Raw genomic sequence first — 16,687 nt, forward strand, 5'->3', positions numbered from 1 at the left:
GCCATGCCAAGGGGTCGCCTGGCATGGGCAAGGCTATTTGCACGTGAGCGGGAGGGTGGGCAGGCCCGGGTGGGAAGCAGTGCCGTCTCTCCAGGCAGGAGAGTCCTTCTAGAGGAAGCCAGGAAGTCAGATGCACTGTTCAGCCGCCCCGCACCTTGCAGAGGGAGGCCTGGACCCTTCTTTTCGTTCCCGGTTCACATTGCTGTATTTCCATGACTTTCTTCCTCCTTTCCCCAGAAATCTCTGCCCCTGTTAGAAAATCAAATAAAGGAGAACCAGCAGAGTATAACAGAGCAGTTGCAGAAGTATGGCATGGACATCCCGGAAGAAGAAACTGAGAAAATGTTTTTTCTGATTGACGTGAGTAGCTCCGTGGCATCGCGCTGAAGAGTCACACCCTGAATATATGAAAGGGGCTGCGTGCCTTATGTGCTTCTTTCTTTTCTGTCCACTGAGCACCAGAAAGGGGCCGGGTTTGAGGGACGAGGAGCAGGGAGGGTGGGGTGTGGAGGGTGGAGGGTCACATTGCTCCTGGATTCCTCATCATGGGACTCACCCAAGACCCCGAAGGCCTTAAGGAAAGAGTGTGTGTGGGGGGACCTGGTTCCCATTCCCCAGAGTGGCCCGTAGGCAGCAAGATTGCCTTGCCCCTCAGCACGCGTATCATCTCAGATCCCGCCACGCCAGCATCTGACATAGCTCCACTCGTGCTTCCTCTTCACAGAAAGTCAATGCATTTAATCAGGACATCCAAGCTTTAGTAGAGGGGGAGGAGTCTGTGTGGGGCGACGACAGCCGGCTGTTCACCAGAATCCGGATGGAGTTCGGCAAGTGGAGCATTGAGATCGAAAAGAGTTTCCAGAGAGGTGAGTCTGAGGCACCACCACACACAGCTCCATTACCTCTTTAAACGCCCTCGCTCCAAACACAGCCATGTTCTGAGGCATTAGTGGTGAGGGCTTCGACGTGTTAATTTGGGGGAGACAGAATTCAGACTGTAACATCACGTGATGGAATGTTACTCAGCCATCGCAAGGCCTGGAGTGCTGGCACGGGGTACCGCGTGGCTGAAGCGTGAAGGCTCATGCTCGGTGAAAGAAGTGAGACACAAAAAGCCACGTGCCGTGTGATTCCTTCTACAGGATATGTCCACAGTGGGCAGATCCACAGAGGCCGCAGGTAGATCTGTGGTTTCCAGGGGCTGAGGAAGGAGGGTGGGAGGGACCCGATGGGCACAGGGTTCCTAGGGGCGATGGGAATGCTTGAGGGTTAGATAGTAGTGATGGCTGCACAGCCTTGTGAATATACCCAAAACCGCCAAATTGTACACTCCCATAGGTGAATTTTACAATACACGGCTTGCATCTTCATTTAAAACATTTCTATGAGAAAGTATCTCCTGACCAAGAAAGGGAACCCAGGCTACGACCCCTGGTTAGTTCTCCCAAAAGAGGACCCAGAGTCCTGCTGAATGCCCCCCAGTGGCATGTTTTCCTTCACAGCTAGTATGTTGAGAATAAAAAGAATTCTGGCCAGCATGGCTCAGTGGTTGAGTGTTGACCTGTGAACCTGAAGGTCATGGTTCAGTTCCCGGTCAGGGCACATGCCCAGGTTGCGGGCTCGGTCCCCAGTGTGGGGTGTGCAGGAGGCAGTTGATCAATGATTCTCTCTCATCATTGATGTTTCTCTCTCTCTCTAACTCTCCCTTCCTCTCTGAAATCAGTCAATATCCTATCTAATAAAAGAGAAACATGGTAATTAGCGTATGTCCGCTACGCTTCCCGTGGGCTAATCAGGGCAATATGCAAATTAACTGCCAGCCAAGATGGCGGCCGGCAGCCAGGCAGCTGGAAGCTAACATGAGGCTTGCTTGCTTCAGTGACGGAGGAAACCAACGTTCCCCGCCTGCCTTGCCAGCCTCTGAGCTTGCAGTTTGAAACATAGTTACAAATATAGAAGCTAAACAAAACCCCAGAAACCTGCTTTCTGCGAGCCGGGATCTCAGAGCTGGAGTAGATACAGTGTTTCGATTATAGAAGACAAACAAACCAGATACCTGCTTTCAGCAGCAGAGGCCTCAGAGCTGGAGTCAGAGCTAAAGCTGGCCCAGAATAAAAAAAGAAAAAAAGGAGCAGTGGGAGCTTCAGTCCCCCACCAGCCTGAAAACAGCCCTCAGCCCCTCACCCAGACTGGCCAGGCACCCCAGTGGGGACCCCCACCCTGAAGGGTGAGTGACCAGCTGCAAACAGCCATCATCCCCTCACCCTGGCTGGCCAGGCACCCCAGTGGGGACCCCCACCCTGATCCAGGACACCCTTCAGGGCAAACCAGCCGGCCCCACCCATGCACCAGGCCTCTACCCTATATAGTAAAAGGGTAATATGCCTCCCAGCACCAGGATCAGCGGAGCCACGAGGCCTCCTGGCACTGGGATCAGCGTGACAGGGGGCAGCGCCCAAACCCCCTGATCGCCCTGCGGCTCTGTGTGTGACAGGGGGCAGGGCCACAACCTCCCTATCTGCCCTGCTCTGTTCGTGACAGGGGAAGGTGCCCCAACCCCCTGATCAGCCCTGCTCTGTGCCTGATAGGGGGGAGCTCCCCAACCCCCTGATCGCCCTGCAGCTCTGTGTGTGACAGGGTGCGGTGCCCCAACCCCCTGATCGGCCCTGCTCTGTGCGTGACAGTGTACGGAGCCCCAACCCCCTGATTGGCCCTGCTCTGTGCGTGACGGGGTGGCGCCGCAACTTCCCCATCGACCCTGCCTTGAGTGTGACAGGGGGCGGTGCCCCAGCCCCCCAATAGGCCCTACCCTGAGCGTGACTGAGGATGGCATCACAACCTCCCGATCTGCCCTGCTCTGTGCATGACAGGGGGCGGCGCCCCAACTCCCCAATCGGCCCTGCTCTGAGCCCGACCAGGGGCTGCACCTAGGGATTGGGCCTGCCCTCTGCCATCCAGGAGCAGGCCTAAGCCAGCAGGGCGTTATCTCTCGAGGGGTCCCAGACTGTGAGAGGGCACAGGCCGGGCTGAGGGACCCCCCTCCCCGCCAAGTGCACAAATTTTTGTGCACCGGGCCTCTAGTGTGTGTATGTATGTATGTATGTATGTATGTATATATATATATTTAACAAAGAATTCCAAACATGAAGAAAAAGCCAAGTGGTTTTTATGTAGTAAACATACCACACTAATACGATCCTATGTGCCGGTATTGTATGACCCCACTTGATCTGCACAGTCCTCCTACTCATGCAACAGCACATGAAGAAGGGATGCCTAGGGAATTCCAGGTGGTGGTCACGGCCAATCCCACTTTCTTAAGGACCTGCAAGTCATAATGTTCTATTAGATGCAATTGCTTTGGTAAAAACCCTATTGATGGACAATCTTTCATACTCAGGTACCTTTTAAAGAATAGGTCTGCAGTCACTGCTCGCTGACATCGTGCCCTGGCTCTATCCTATCCCTGACTCTATCCTTGCCCTCTCAAGATGACCAAGGGAAAGTACATTAAGGCCTCTTTCGCGATTGCAACCCCTGATTGTTTTTTGATTTGCAAATCAGATGTGATTTTTTTTCCGTGCCACTCTGTGCTTTCAGAGAGTCCAGGATGGCGCTGTGTTATTTTTGTAAAATAATTCAGAGCTCTTCCTTCCCACGGTAGGTTATGACGATATTTTTAGACAGATCAGGAAATTTGAAAATCAGTATCGCGGCAGAGAGCTGCCAGGGTTCGTGAATTACAAGACGTTTGAGACGATCATTAAGAAGCAAGTGATGACCCTGGAGGAGCCGGCGGTGGAAATGCTGCATAAGATCACCGGTGAGTCCTCCCGGGTCTACCTTCAGGCCAGTGCCAGGCCGCAGAGCTCTCCCCTGGGTGTCCCAGCACCAGCCACCGCTCACGTAGAAATAAAAGGCCGAAGTGGGGCAGCGCAGTTCTTTGAGATCAATAAGAAGAACTACTTGGGAAACACTGATTCAGGCAGAAGCCCAAATGGTGTTCCGCCGAGGAGGGAAAGGCCAGGGGGATCGATGAGAAAGGGAAGGGGACAGTTGCCTCCATAGAAGGAAGGCATTGCTGTCGGTGCTGATAAGCTGATACAGCAACGCTAATCCTAAACAGTTTTTAATTTCCAGTCCAGTTAAAATCGTATCTGCTTTCTTGTGATCCTTACAGTCAGTGCTTTGGGACACAGTGTTACCCTCGGCCCAGATCAAAGGCCATTTTGCCTGTTCTAACATCTCAACAGTTTGAGGCATAAGGCGAGCAAGGCAGTTTCTCCATTTTAAAGTGGCTTTGTTTACCCCGTATAATAAAGAGCTAATATGCGAATTAGACCAGACAGCCGAATGTCCTTCCAGACATCCTTCCAGATGACCTTCCGGACGAAGCCAGGGCTGCAAGGGCTGAGGCAAGAACGACTTTCCTGAACACCCAGTGGGCAGGGGGTGGGGCCAGCGCTATGTAGCAGCAAGCCAGTCTCTGGTTGAGTGGCACTCCCTCCCCCCACCCGCTCAGACAGAAGCTGGTTCGTGGCTAGCGAGCGCAGCAGCAGTGGCAGGAGCCTCTCCCACATCTGTGGCTGGTGGGCAGTAAGGAGCATGGGGTCCTGGACTGTGAGAGCCCCGGACTGCAAGAGGGATGTCTGAGTGCTGGCTTAGGCCCAGGGGGATTGGGCCTAAGCCGGCAAGCAGACATGCCCTGAGGGGTCCCTGACTGCAAGAGGGCACAGGCTGAGCTGAGGACACCACTCCCTCCCCCAGTGCAGGAATTTTGTTCACCGGGCCTCTAGTGTGTGTGTGTGTGTATGTGTGTATACACATTTTTTATAACAAGCCCCAACCAGTTCTCTAGTTTCGGGACATCAACTGGGTGTTCAGCAATTCAATTCAGTTCCAATTCTCACTACCCAGAGTTAGGTGGCACAGCTCAAGGGCTCCGTGCCACAAGACGCCGGCTTCGGGTGCAGTCGCCAGCTACCTATACATCAGAGTTGCCACAGCTCCCTCCTCAGGCTAGGTCAGTGGTTGGCAAACCGTGGCTCGTGAGCCACATGCAGCTCTTGGCCCCTTCAGTGTGGCTCTTCCACAAAATACCACATGCGGGCGCACACGTACAGTGTGATTGAAGCTTCGTGGCCCATGCACAGAAGTCGGTTTTCGGCCTGGGCGAGTCTATTTTTAAGAAGTGGCGTTAGAAGAAGTGGGGGGTGTCAGTCGGTTTGGCGATGGGATACGCAGCACGGGGGAGGTACATTGTTTTGAGGTACATTCGCTGAGGTTGACCCCTTCCAATTCTCCCTTCCACACTCATCTATCTGAAACAAGTATACAAGATGAGTGTGGATGGGAGAGTTGGAAGGGGTTGACCTCAGCGAATGTACCTCAATCAGATTGAGGACATTTTTAGCAAAGGCCAGCTTAGGAGTACCCTAATTAAGTTAATAACAACGTACCTACTTATATAGTTTTCAGTTTAAAAAGTTTGGCTCTCAAAAGAAATTTCAGTCGTACTGTTGATATTTGGCTCTGTTGTCTAATGAGTTTGCCGACCACTGGGCTAGGTAATTTGCTGGAACAGCTCACAGAACTCAGGAACACACTTACCTTTACTGATGTAGCATAAAGGACTGATTATTACAAAGGAAGCAAATGAAAGTGATACATAGGGCCAGGTCTGGGGGTACCCCAAGAGCAAGTCCCACAGAGTTGGGAGCCACTACTCTCTTGGCAAGTATTTGTGTCACTAACCTAGAAGCTCTTCGAACCCTGTCATTTAGGAGTTTCTATGGAGATATAATCAATTATCATACATATAGGCATAAACTGCCAGGAGCCGGTCCATCCTTGCTGTTTCAAGGGACCTGGCATATATGGCATACTGTTCTTGATATGTTTGCTCACCTTCTTGGCACTGTGTGTTTTAGCCAAGGTCTCCTCTCTGAGAAAGGTTGTTTCCCCAGGTAGGGATTTTCCCCTGAAGTTAGGGAGGGAATAAAACCCCTCAACTAAGTGCCAGGCGGGTAATGAATCACTTTAACTACGAACAATCATGCTTAAGCTACATAATCTTTACTCCCTGGAATGGAGATAAGAAACGCCCTAACCTTTGAAATAGAGATTGATAGGATTGGAATCAACTGGTATAAATACAGATGTAACAAGACAGAGAGAGAGACAGAACCTAGGCACAGAACCTACACAGAACCTAGACACAGAACCTACACAGAACCTAGAGACAGAAGAACTTCGCTGGAGAGAACATGGCAAAAGATCCTGGACAGAAACTGGCAACAGAACCTAGAGACAGAACCTAGCGAGAGAACCTGGCTGAAGAACCTAGAGACAGAACCTGGCTACAGAACCTGGATAGAACATGGCAAGAGAACCTGACTAGAACCTGGCTACAGAACCTGGCTGGAGAACCTGGACCGAACCTGGCTGGAGAACCTAGCAAGAGAACATGGACACAGAACCTGGCTGGAGATCCTAACCAGAACTTCGCTGGAGATCCTGACCAGAACTTGGCTTGAGATACTGGATAGGCTGCTGATCAACTGAACGCTGCCTCCGTGTCATTCCTTCTTCGCCGACTCCATCTACACCTTTGGGAACCCCTGGACCCGCTGGGGTTGGACCCCGGCATCTGGCGCCCGAACAGGGACCCCTAGGTAAGCGCCCCACACTCGGGACGGATCGGACTCCACTGTAGGAAGAGGGTGGATAGTCTTCGCCGACTCCGTCCACACCTTTGGGAACCCCTGGAACAGGATTCCCCTAGGTAAGCCCCCTCCATTGAGAACCCCCACACTCGGGACGGATAGGACTCCACCAGGGTGCTACAGACCCCCCTATAGAAGACAAGTAGGGTAAGAAGGTGGATAGTACAGAACTTAGATTGAGAAGATGTGCCATACTGAGTCCAAAGAAAGAAGACTCTGTATTGATCCTTAGATTGAGAAGATGTGCCATACTGAGTCCAAAGAAAGAAGACTCTGTATTGATCCTTAGATTGAGAAGATGTGCCATACTGAGTCCAAAGAAAGAAGACTCTGTATTGATCTTTAGATTAAGAAGATGTGCCATACTGAGTCTAAAGAAAAAAGACTGTATTGATCTTTTAACATATATGCTTGCTAGCAGAGGAATTAAGGTTACTCCCAGTCAGACAGAACGTTTTATACAAGAAATATGTCCATGCTTTTCTGAGGAAGGAAAGGTAAATGTAATGGCATGGGAGAAGGTAGGCCCAAGGAGCCTTATCCTAAACCCCACTGCAGCCTTTCCACCCTGGGAAAGTGCAGGATTGGCAAGCTCTCCCTGGGGTGATAGATCAGGACTCAGGTAATAGCGGAAAGCGCCAATCCTACTCTTAAAATGGATACAAGAGAGCATTTGTTTTTGTTTTTTTTTCATTTTAATGCCCGCTTTTAAAAAATAAAAAAGGGGGAATTTGCCGGGAGCCGGTCCATCCTTGCTGTTTCAAGGGACCTGGCATATATGGCATACTGTTCTTGATATGTTTGCTCACCTTCTTGGCACTGTGTGTTTTAGCCAAGGTCTCCTCTCTGAGAAAGGTTGTTTCCCCAGGTAGGGATTTTCCCCTGAAGTTAGGGAGGGAATAAAACCCCTCAACTAAGTGCCAGGCGGGTAATGAATCACTTTAACTACGAACAATCATGCTTAAGCTACATAATCTTTACTCCCTGGAATGGAAATAAGAAACGCCCTAACCTTTGAAATAGAGATTGATAGGATTGGAATCAACTGGTATAAATACAGATGTAAGAAGACAGCAAGACACAGAACTAAGAAGACAGAACGAAGAAGACAGAACCTACACAGAACGTTCTCTAGAGACAGAAGAACTTCGCTGGAGAGAACATGGCAAAAGATCCTGGACAGAAACTGGCCTCAGAACCTAGAGACAGAACCTAGCGAGAGAACATGGCAAAAGATCCTGGACTGAACCTGACTACAGAAATTGGCAAGAGAACCTGACTAGAACCTGGTGACTGAACCTGGCTGGAGAACCTGGACAGAACCTGGCTGGAGAACCTAGCGAGGGAACATGGCTACTGAACCTGGCTGGAGAACCTGGACAGAACCTGGCTGGAGATCCTAAGCAGAACCTCTCTGGAGATCGAGACCAGAACTTGGCTGGAGATCCTGGCTAGGCTGCTGATCAACTGAACGCTGTCTCCGTGTCATTCCTTCTTTGCCGACTCCGTCTACGCCTTTGGGAACCCCTGGACCTGCTGGGGTTGGACCCCGGCAATAAACCATTATTAACTCAGTCTCCATCCCTCTTCCCTGCCCTTCTCCCCTGATGCTGGAAATTTGGGGGAGGTTGGGCTGAAAGTTCCAGGTTTCCAATCAAGCCTTGGGCTTCCTGGCAACCAGCCTCCATCCTGGGCTACCCAGGGCCACCCAGAGTCCCCTCATTAGGACAGAAGATGCTCCTACCCCCAGAAAGGCCTAAAGAATGGGAGAGCTGTGTGTCAGGAACCAGGGGCAAAGACCAAATGCACGTTTCTTATGAACCAACACCTCCACTCCGCCCACTGCTGTGGCTACTCCACTGTCTCGTTAAGGGGTATATTTCTAATAAAATTTTACTTGAGGCTTAATAATTATATGTCAAAATCTGTTCTTGTGTTGTGTTGACCAGTTGTGCCCTTCTAATTCACTCCTGAAGAAAATATGTTGTGTTTAGAGACTTATAGTCATAGAAGTATCTATACTAATAAAAGAGTAATATGCTAATTAGACCAGGTCAACTGGACGTCCGACTTCCTTCCAGACAGTTAGGGGGCAACCAGGCCAGCACGGGAGCAGTTATGGGGCAGCCAGGCTGGCAGGGGGGCAGTAGGGGGCAATCAGGTCAGCAGGCAGAGGGTTTAGGGGCAATCAGGCAGGCAGGTAGGCGAGTGGTTAGAAGCCAGCAGTCCCCTATTCCACAGGGATCAGGTCTAAACCAGCAGTTGGACATCCCCTGAGGGGTCCCGGATTAGAGAGAGTGCAGGCCGGCTGAGGGGACTTCCCCTTCCCCCCACCTCCTGCATGCACGGGGCCTCTAGTCTATACTAATAAAAGGGTGATATGCTAATTAGACCAGACGTCTTCTGGACATTATTCCAGACATCCTTACTGAGGAAGCTGGGAGCCGTGGCAAAGCCAGCCAGGGTCCGGAGTGCCAGAGAGAAGCCGGTGTTGGCAGCCGGGGGAAGGGAGGCATACTCTTGCACGAATTTTCGTGCATTGGGTCTCTAGTGTATGTATAAACTTCTGTTTTAGAAAGATAAAGTGTGGAGTTAGTAAAAGATTTTCAAGCATAAAGATACTGTTAGGATAAATTCTGTGAGGAAATCAAATGGAAATACAGGTTCCAGAAATGAAAATAATGTACATTTTCTGATTAACTAAGCTTATTTGTGTATTTCTTTTCAAATAGATAATGTGGATGTTTAGATCTCATTGACGTATTTAAAAGAATGATGTGAGGTTTGACTTAAATGTTGATATATATTATATCTTACTAGAAATCATATTCTTTGCAACTATTTAAACTTAGGATGAAAACTTTAAATGTTAAATAAGTATGCTGGAGACATTAGGTTTATAAATCTAGGACCCAGCCCCTGGCTCAGTGGTTGAGTATTGACCAGTGAACCCGAGGTCTTGGGTTTGATTTCCCCTTAGGGCACATGCGTGCAGGAGGCAGCCAGTCAATGATTCTCTCTCATCATTGATGTTTCTATCTCTTCCTTCCTTTCTGAAATCAACAAAAAAATATATTTAAAATTCTTTTAGGGAGCTCTTGAGCCAAAAAGCAGGCCTTCTTCCTTTAGTGCAAAGAAGAGAGGGAGATGGGGGAGGAGGGAGGGACGGAGGGCACTTTTGTTCTTGTCATCTTATCCTCTTATTTTTTTGCAATCTATTAAGATGATGAATGATCCTACTAATACTGGGCTTTTTTTTTGTTTTTCTTTGATCAGATATGGTCCGGCTTGCCTTCGCAGATGTTTCCAAGAAAAATTATGAGGAGTTTTTCAACCTTTTCAGAACCTGCAAGGTAAAACCAACCATTTGTTTAAAAAGAAAATAATTAACCCTGATGCTAGAAAATAGATTTCCTGGATTTAAGACCGTTGCAACTTTACTGTATATTTGGAGAATCAGTCCCATTCTGAGGACTCCACGCTCCTGACTTAGAGCTCCTGAAGGCCCTCCCTCCAGAACCAGCACATTGGAGTTAGAATGTCAACATGTGAATCTGGGGGACACAGACGTTCAGTCCCGAGCACCCAGCACAGACGGGGAGGCCGGCTCTGCTGTGCAGGAGCTGGAGGGCTGGGCGGCCGCGTAGCCTGCCTGGCCTGCAGCTCCTTCTCCACAGCGCACGGCTGAGAGCAGCGTCCTCACCTCACAAGGTTGTGTGAACACTGGAGGAAACCGTGAGGCCGCACTGGCAGGGCGCGTCCCACTTCCTGGCGCTCAGTGAGGTGGGGGTCCCGGTGCTTTCTGTGTGAAGATGCCCGGGCTCCCAGGTAGCCAGTTTTTCTAAGTCCCAGGAACAAATGGGAGAGAGAGAGAGAGAGAGAGAGAGAGAGAGAGAGAGAGAGAGAGAGAGAATGTGACTATTTGACTGACTTCAATTCATCCCTCATCCCGGGAGCTCTCTGATGGGTATACACTCACCACTTGAAAGGCCAGGAAAAGAGAAACCAAAGAGGCTGATTCCTCAGGCTCTGGGGACGAGGGGTCTGGTCACGTGTGCGGTTCAGGCTCTTCAGGAATTCTGAGCCTCTGTGGAGGGTGGGAACCCCATCTTAGATAAGTTAAGTCGGGGCACGGAAGGCTGCCCCGAGCAGCGTGCTGGTTTAATTCCAGTTGGAAAACCTGCTGGCTGGGGGCTTTGTGTCTAACCCAGTTTCCTCTGACCCAGGGGTTGATTTCTGGAGGGAAAGGGTGTTGTGTTTCTCTTGCGCATTAGTCCAAAATCGAAGACATTAAGTCAGAACAAGAAAAAGAAGCGGAGAAGTCCATCCGACTGCACTTCCAAATGGAGCAGATTGTCTACTGCCAAGACCAAGCGTACCGGGCTGCGCTGCAGAAGGTCCGAGAGGAGGAATCAAAAGAAGAGAAGAAGGGGAGTTCTCGCGAGCAGACGTCCTCTCTGGCGGATCCTTTGACTTGCTCCCTCGCTGAAATCCTCCAACACCTGATGGCCTACCGCCTGGTGAGTCTGCGCGTGTCTCCGAAAGACGCTTTCTGTCTCATTTCCTGACTTACTGTCTCCATCGTTCTGCCCTTCGTTCACCTCCATAGAAGCAGCTCGGCCTCTGATGACCAGAAGAGGCTGTGGCTTAGAGCCACTCACACCCGGTGTTGACTGGCTGTGTGGCCCCGGCCAAGTTCCTTAACCCCCTTGAGCCTCAGCTTTCTTCTCTGTAAAATGGCACCTCCTCGTAGGTTTCCAGTGACTATTCCGGGGGACGAGCGGGTGTAACTCCCTTAGCGCCGCCGTGGGATGCAATGGCGGCTGCACACACAGAAGCTGCTCCTGGAGACGCGAGCTTTGATTGCTTCTCTGTGTTTCATGACACGAAGGGGCATCTGACGCATCCTGGCAGGCTGCACACGGCAGCTGAGCCATTTTAGTTAGAACCGCTGGGACACGAGAAACCTGGACACGTAGAGCACACAATCACCCCTCGCTTTCCCAGGTGTCTCCATCCTTCACCGTTCCTGTGCTTGAAGCCGTGCTTCTCAGACTTGACCTCCGGGGTCTTGTTGACATGCAGGGGCGGATCGCAGGTCTGAGCTGGGCCCAGATGCCGCATTTCTAATGCTCCCGGGGGAACGCCGCGCCCCCAGCCGCAGGGCTCTAACCTTCGTGTCCGTAAACACTGGGAGGTGCACACCTGTGAGCGAAGCCAGTGAAGGGCAAGACAGAAGGACGCCTGTGCGCCTTGGCCTCTCCTGCAGCGACACTCACCCTGTGTCTGCTCACCTGCCTCACAGAACCTGTTAGAGCAGGCCCTGCGCACACACGCACAAAATCCAAAACAGAGCGAGTGACAGTGGAGAGTGGGTCTCCCGCCCACCCCGCCGGGAGCCATGCCATCCCCTCCCCAGCAGCAGCAGATGCAGTCCTCCAGGTTCTCGATGTCCTCCAAGGGACAGCATACACGTGTGCGTTTGTGTGTGTGCGTGTGCACGCGACGTATGTGTATATGCAAATTGTTTTTGCACCAGGGTTAGCCGTGTGTGCTGCTTGGCATCTTGCTTCCTTTACTGCACCTTGGAGATTGTCCCATTCCCACTCACGGGTGCTGCCCTATTCTTTGTCATGGCAGCGGAGTCTCATTTTATGGGCGTGTGCTGCTGCAGGCGTAGTGTGTTTCCATCACCACAGGGATGTTGCAGTGCTTGGAATTATTCATGCATCATGTATCTGGAGGATAAATGGGATTTCTGGTGTATCAGTCAGGGTTGTACCAGGGAAACAGAACCAATAGGATAGATGCAGGTAAAGAAATATGTTTCTAGCCCTGGCCGGTTTTTCTCAGTGGATAGAGCATCAGCCTGTGGACCAAAGGGTCCCGGGTTCAATTCTGGTCAAGGGCATGTACCTTGGTTGCAGGCTCCTCCCCGGCCCAGGCCCTGGTCAGGGCTCCTGCAGGAGGCAACCAATCAATGTGTTTCTCTCAAATCGATGTTTTTCTCTGTCTTTCCCTCTCTCTTCCATTCTCTCTAAAAATCAATGGAAAAGTATCCTTGGGTGAGGATTAACAAAAACAAACAAAAAATCTAAAAAGTTAAAAAAGGAAAAGAAATGTGTTTCTAGGAGCTGACTGATGGGTTGTGGGGGCTGGCAGGGCAAGTCCAGGGTTCGTAGGAAGGCCAGCAGGCGAGGTGGCTGGGAGGTTCCTGGGCAGGAGTCGAAACTGCTGTGTACAGGCAGGATGTCTTTCTCGTGAGGCCTTCAGCTGGTTGGACAGGCCCACCCACATGAGGAGGACAGCCTCCTTCATTAAAGCCAGCTGATTGCAGATGCTAGCCACATCTGCAGGACACCTCGATTCGTGTTTGACCGAATACCTGGGGCCTGTTGCCTGGCCCAGCTGACACATGAACGTGACCATCAGACCGGGGGCAGGCCTAGCACTTGCTTTAGATCGATCCGTGTTACCTGCAGGAAGCTGCTTCGGGTGCCTGATTGTGTCACTCCAGATATTAGCCGTCTCTCAGCTCCTGTCTGTTCTCCAGCATCAGACCTCAGTGCCGGTGGCCCCCAGCATCCCGCCTGCATGCGTCCTGCCAGCCTGTCCCTTCTCTTCTGTCCTCCATCTCTGGGGACAGGCCGCCCTCCTGGCTCACGCCCCCTTAGAACACGTAGCCTGTGTGCCATCTCCACGTCACTGACCCGCTGGACCAGTGGCTCTCCACCTTCTGGCCCTTTAAATACAGTTCCTCATGTGGTGGCCCCACCATAAAATCATGTTCGTTCCTACTTCATCACTGTAATGTTGCTACTCATATGAATCATCATGTAAATATTTGATATGCAGGATGGTCTTAGGTGACCCCTGTGAAAGGGTCGTTCGATCGACCGCCAAAGGGGTCGCAACCCACGGGTTGAGAGCCGCTGCTCTAGACTCATTCCACGCCTGGCATCTTTCCAGACTGTCACCTTCTAACCATCCCGTGGCCGGTGCTGGTGTTTTATAGAGAAGGAACCGAGGCGCCGAGAGGTCACAGCCCTTGCTCTGTGCCAGTCTCTCTGAGCTGCCGGAGAGATGGCCTGTCTCAGGAAAGAGAAACCTTTCACTCACAGGCGGGACAGGGGTGGGGGTGGGGGTGGGGAGCAGGGGTGGAACTACCTGTCCATCTGCCTGGAACTCCCTGGGCCCTTCTGTGGCTTTTGATAGCCCAGCCTCTGCTACACATCTTCGTGTTGACTTAAAAAAACACACCAAAAAACAGCATAAAATCTTGGGGGCAGAATTGTAAATAGTGTGAACGTGTCCCCCATTTCCCTTTCTGGGGCACCTCTGACTGTCTCCCGTCAGAAGTGACCCTTTCACTGTCAGGACAAGCCAGCGGGAGCCCAGCCGGCCCTGACCCCAGCCCCCAGCCGCGCCCTCTGCGCCGCAGGGACGCGTGGGGTCCCTCGCTGCCCCTGGCACCGAGGTTTGAGACCTGCTGGGCCCGGTCCCGCCGGGAGCTCACGTGGCGAAAGTCACGAGGGGGGACTTTCCTTCAGGGTCCCCTCAAGCCCTCTGTGAACCGTCCCTTGCAGGAGGCCAGCAACCGCCTGTCCAGCCACATCCCTCTGGTCATCCAGTTCTTCATCCTCCGGTCATACGGGCAGCAGCTGCAGAAGGCCATGCTCCAGCTGCTGCAGGACAAGGAGAGGTACGACTGGCTCCTCAAGGAGCACAGCGACACCAGCGACAAGAGGAAGTTCCTGAAGGAGCGGCTGGCGCGGCTGACCAAGGCCCGGCGCCGGCTGGCCCAGTTCCCGGGCTGAGGGCTGTCCCCCCTGCGCCTCACCTCCCGGGGTCCCCTTCGTCAGCCACCCCTGCTCATCCCCGTAGAGGGGCGGGACCAGGAGGAAGCTGTGGTTTCCAGATGTGGTTTCCAGCGTGAGACTCGCGACCCCCCCCCCCCCCCCCCCCCCCCCCCCCCCCGTGCAGGATGTGGTTTAGGTTGGGCGGCTGGCACCGTCTTCCTGGTGAAGAAACTGATCTTCCCATCATGTCGTCCCCGCTTCCCCGGCTCTCCCCCGTCTTCCTCAGGGACCCACGCCCCTGAGCACCATAGCAGGGCTGTTGCCCGGTTTCTCCCACGACCGTTCATGTGCCCGATGTTTTAGGACCCTGAGTGCCCGCTGCATGAATGCTGTAGAAGTCATACCTCATCTGTTTGTAATAAACTCTTTTCTAACAGACGTTTCGCTGGCACCCTTTTCATTTGGGGGGAGAGCCTGGAAATGACAGCAGGCAGGGACCCGGGGAGCGGGGCCAGGTGTAGGAATGAGGAAGTTGAGTAAAAGCGCGTGGTCTGGTTATTTATAAGAGGCTGAGGGGAAATGCGGGGAAGTGAAACAGGGGAGAGCTAGCAGCCTTCGTTGTTTATCCTGTGCCCTGGTCAGTTGTCCGACTGTCCAATCCCTGGGCACCTGCTTGGAGTTGAGGATAAAGGCCGAGTTGGGAGAGGTGGCCCAACAGGCAGAGGGGCTGGCTGGCCGTGGTCGGGGGAGCAGAGGCAGGACTGCTGACCACGAATCGCCTGGAGGGGCACCGCAGTCCTGCCGTCTGGTCTCGCCAGGGGTGGACGCTCGCAGAGACGCCGCCACGGCAGCTCAGGGCAGGACACTGAACGCACCATGTCCTCTGAAGGGAGCTGAAGCCTCGCAGGCCCGGAGGAGGGAAGGCAGGGGACAGGCAGAGCGACGAGGTGTGAGCCAGCTGCCAGAGGGGAGGACTCGCGAGCGAACGCCCTTCAGGGAGACCCACTCCGCACAACCAGCCTGAGCGGCAGGAGCACTTTCTCCCAACGTGTCCAGAAAGGAGGGGCTTCCGGCCAAGCTGGGCAACCGCTGGTCAGGGCCGGAGAGAGGGCTAGTTACGCTGTCTCCTCCCGTCATTCCTGACACTCCAAGCTCCTCAATGCTTGGGGACAATTTGGGAATTTATGTACCAGAGGGAATGCCAAGACGATGGGGCAGCACCTTCGTGCCTCGCTCAGGGCCAAACACCTGCAGGCTGATGCAGGATGGAGCGCTCCCAGGAGCCAGTGTGACTCGTTTTAGAGACCACTATACCAGTACGCACAGACTTTTGTAAGAACGGGGGTAAGCGGGCAGGGCACACATTCCCAGTCCAGTTCTAGGCACGTGTCCCTTTAGGAGACTGGGCCAGCTTCTCACCTCGGAGCTGGAGAGCTGGCGCCTCCTTGTGGCCGGCCCAAGTAACTGCTCCAGTCCCAGGTGTTCTTGCCACTGAGCAGACACCTGGGGACCAGGGGCACAGGTGGCAGTGTTGCCCAGGGTTCTTTGCTGTTATCATTTCTCTGGCAGTCCCAGAGAGGGCGGAGGAAGGACGCTGACAGTCTGTGCTCCGGATGGGGAGTCTACCCAGCGGGATGGGGGAGGAGGGTAAAGCGAATGAGGACTCACAGTATCTTTCCTTTTGGCCAAAAAGAGCAGGTGTCCAGGGATCTCAGCAGGGGAGGAGTGCACTGTCCCTCCCAGGTGGTCAGGACACAGGAAGAAGTAGCTGGAGTCCATGTGGGGGCTTCCTTCAGAGAGCAGTAGGGCTCAGGCAAGGGGCTGAACCGCCCAGAAGTCCCCCAGCCGTGCCCCACATCCCTGAGGGACACCCCCAGATTCCGCTGCCCACGCGGTAGCACCGGCCTGGAGGCCCATCGGCCGTGCACAATGTGCTCAGATATCAGTGATGCCCACTCATGGGCCCTCACTCCAGGCACGTCGGGCTCGGTTGTCCGTGGGATGGGGCTGAGTTTGGAGCAGAGCAAGATGAAGGGCTGGAGAGAATGGAACTGACCAAAGCCTTGAGCTGACAGGACGCACGGTCTGGCCCGCTGCAGGTGCTCAATGATGCTGTGGGAGGGCGGGCGGCGGGGGAGACACGGGTGCTTGTCCAGAGGACGT

At 52.9% G+C, this 16,687-nt stretch overlaps 1 protein-coding gene across 1 annotated transcript in view; it reads left to right on the plus strand.

Moving 5' to 3' along the window:
* Positions 1-14,963, plus strand: part of MX1 (MX dynamin like GTPase 1) — a 31,207-nt gene extending 16,244 nt beyond the window's left edge. The window contains exons 10-15 of the mRNA XM_081088252.1: positions 238-360; positions 725-866; positions 3,665-3,823; positions 10,002-10,078; positions 11,000-11,245; positions 14,312-14,963. Coding sequence (XP_080944378.1) covers positions 238-360; positions 725-866; positions 3,665-3,823; positions 10,002-10,078; positions 11,000-11,245; positions 14,312-14,542 — 978 coding nt within the window. The 3' untranslated portion in view covers positions 14,543-14,963. The remainder of the gene's footprint in view (positions 1-237; positions 361-724; positions 867-3,664; positions 3,824-10,001; positions 10,079-10,999; positions 11,246-14,311) is intronic.
* The last annotated feature ends 1,724 nt before the right edge of the window (positions 14,964-16,687 follow it).

This window comes from Myotis nattereri (assembly GCF_964212035.1).
Source record: "Myotis nattereri genome assembly, chromosome: 3".
In the NCBI taxonomy this organism is placed as follows: Eukaryota; Metazoa; Chordata; class Mammalia; order Chiroptera; family Vespertilionidae; genus Myotis; species Myotis nattereri.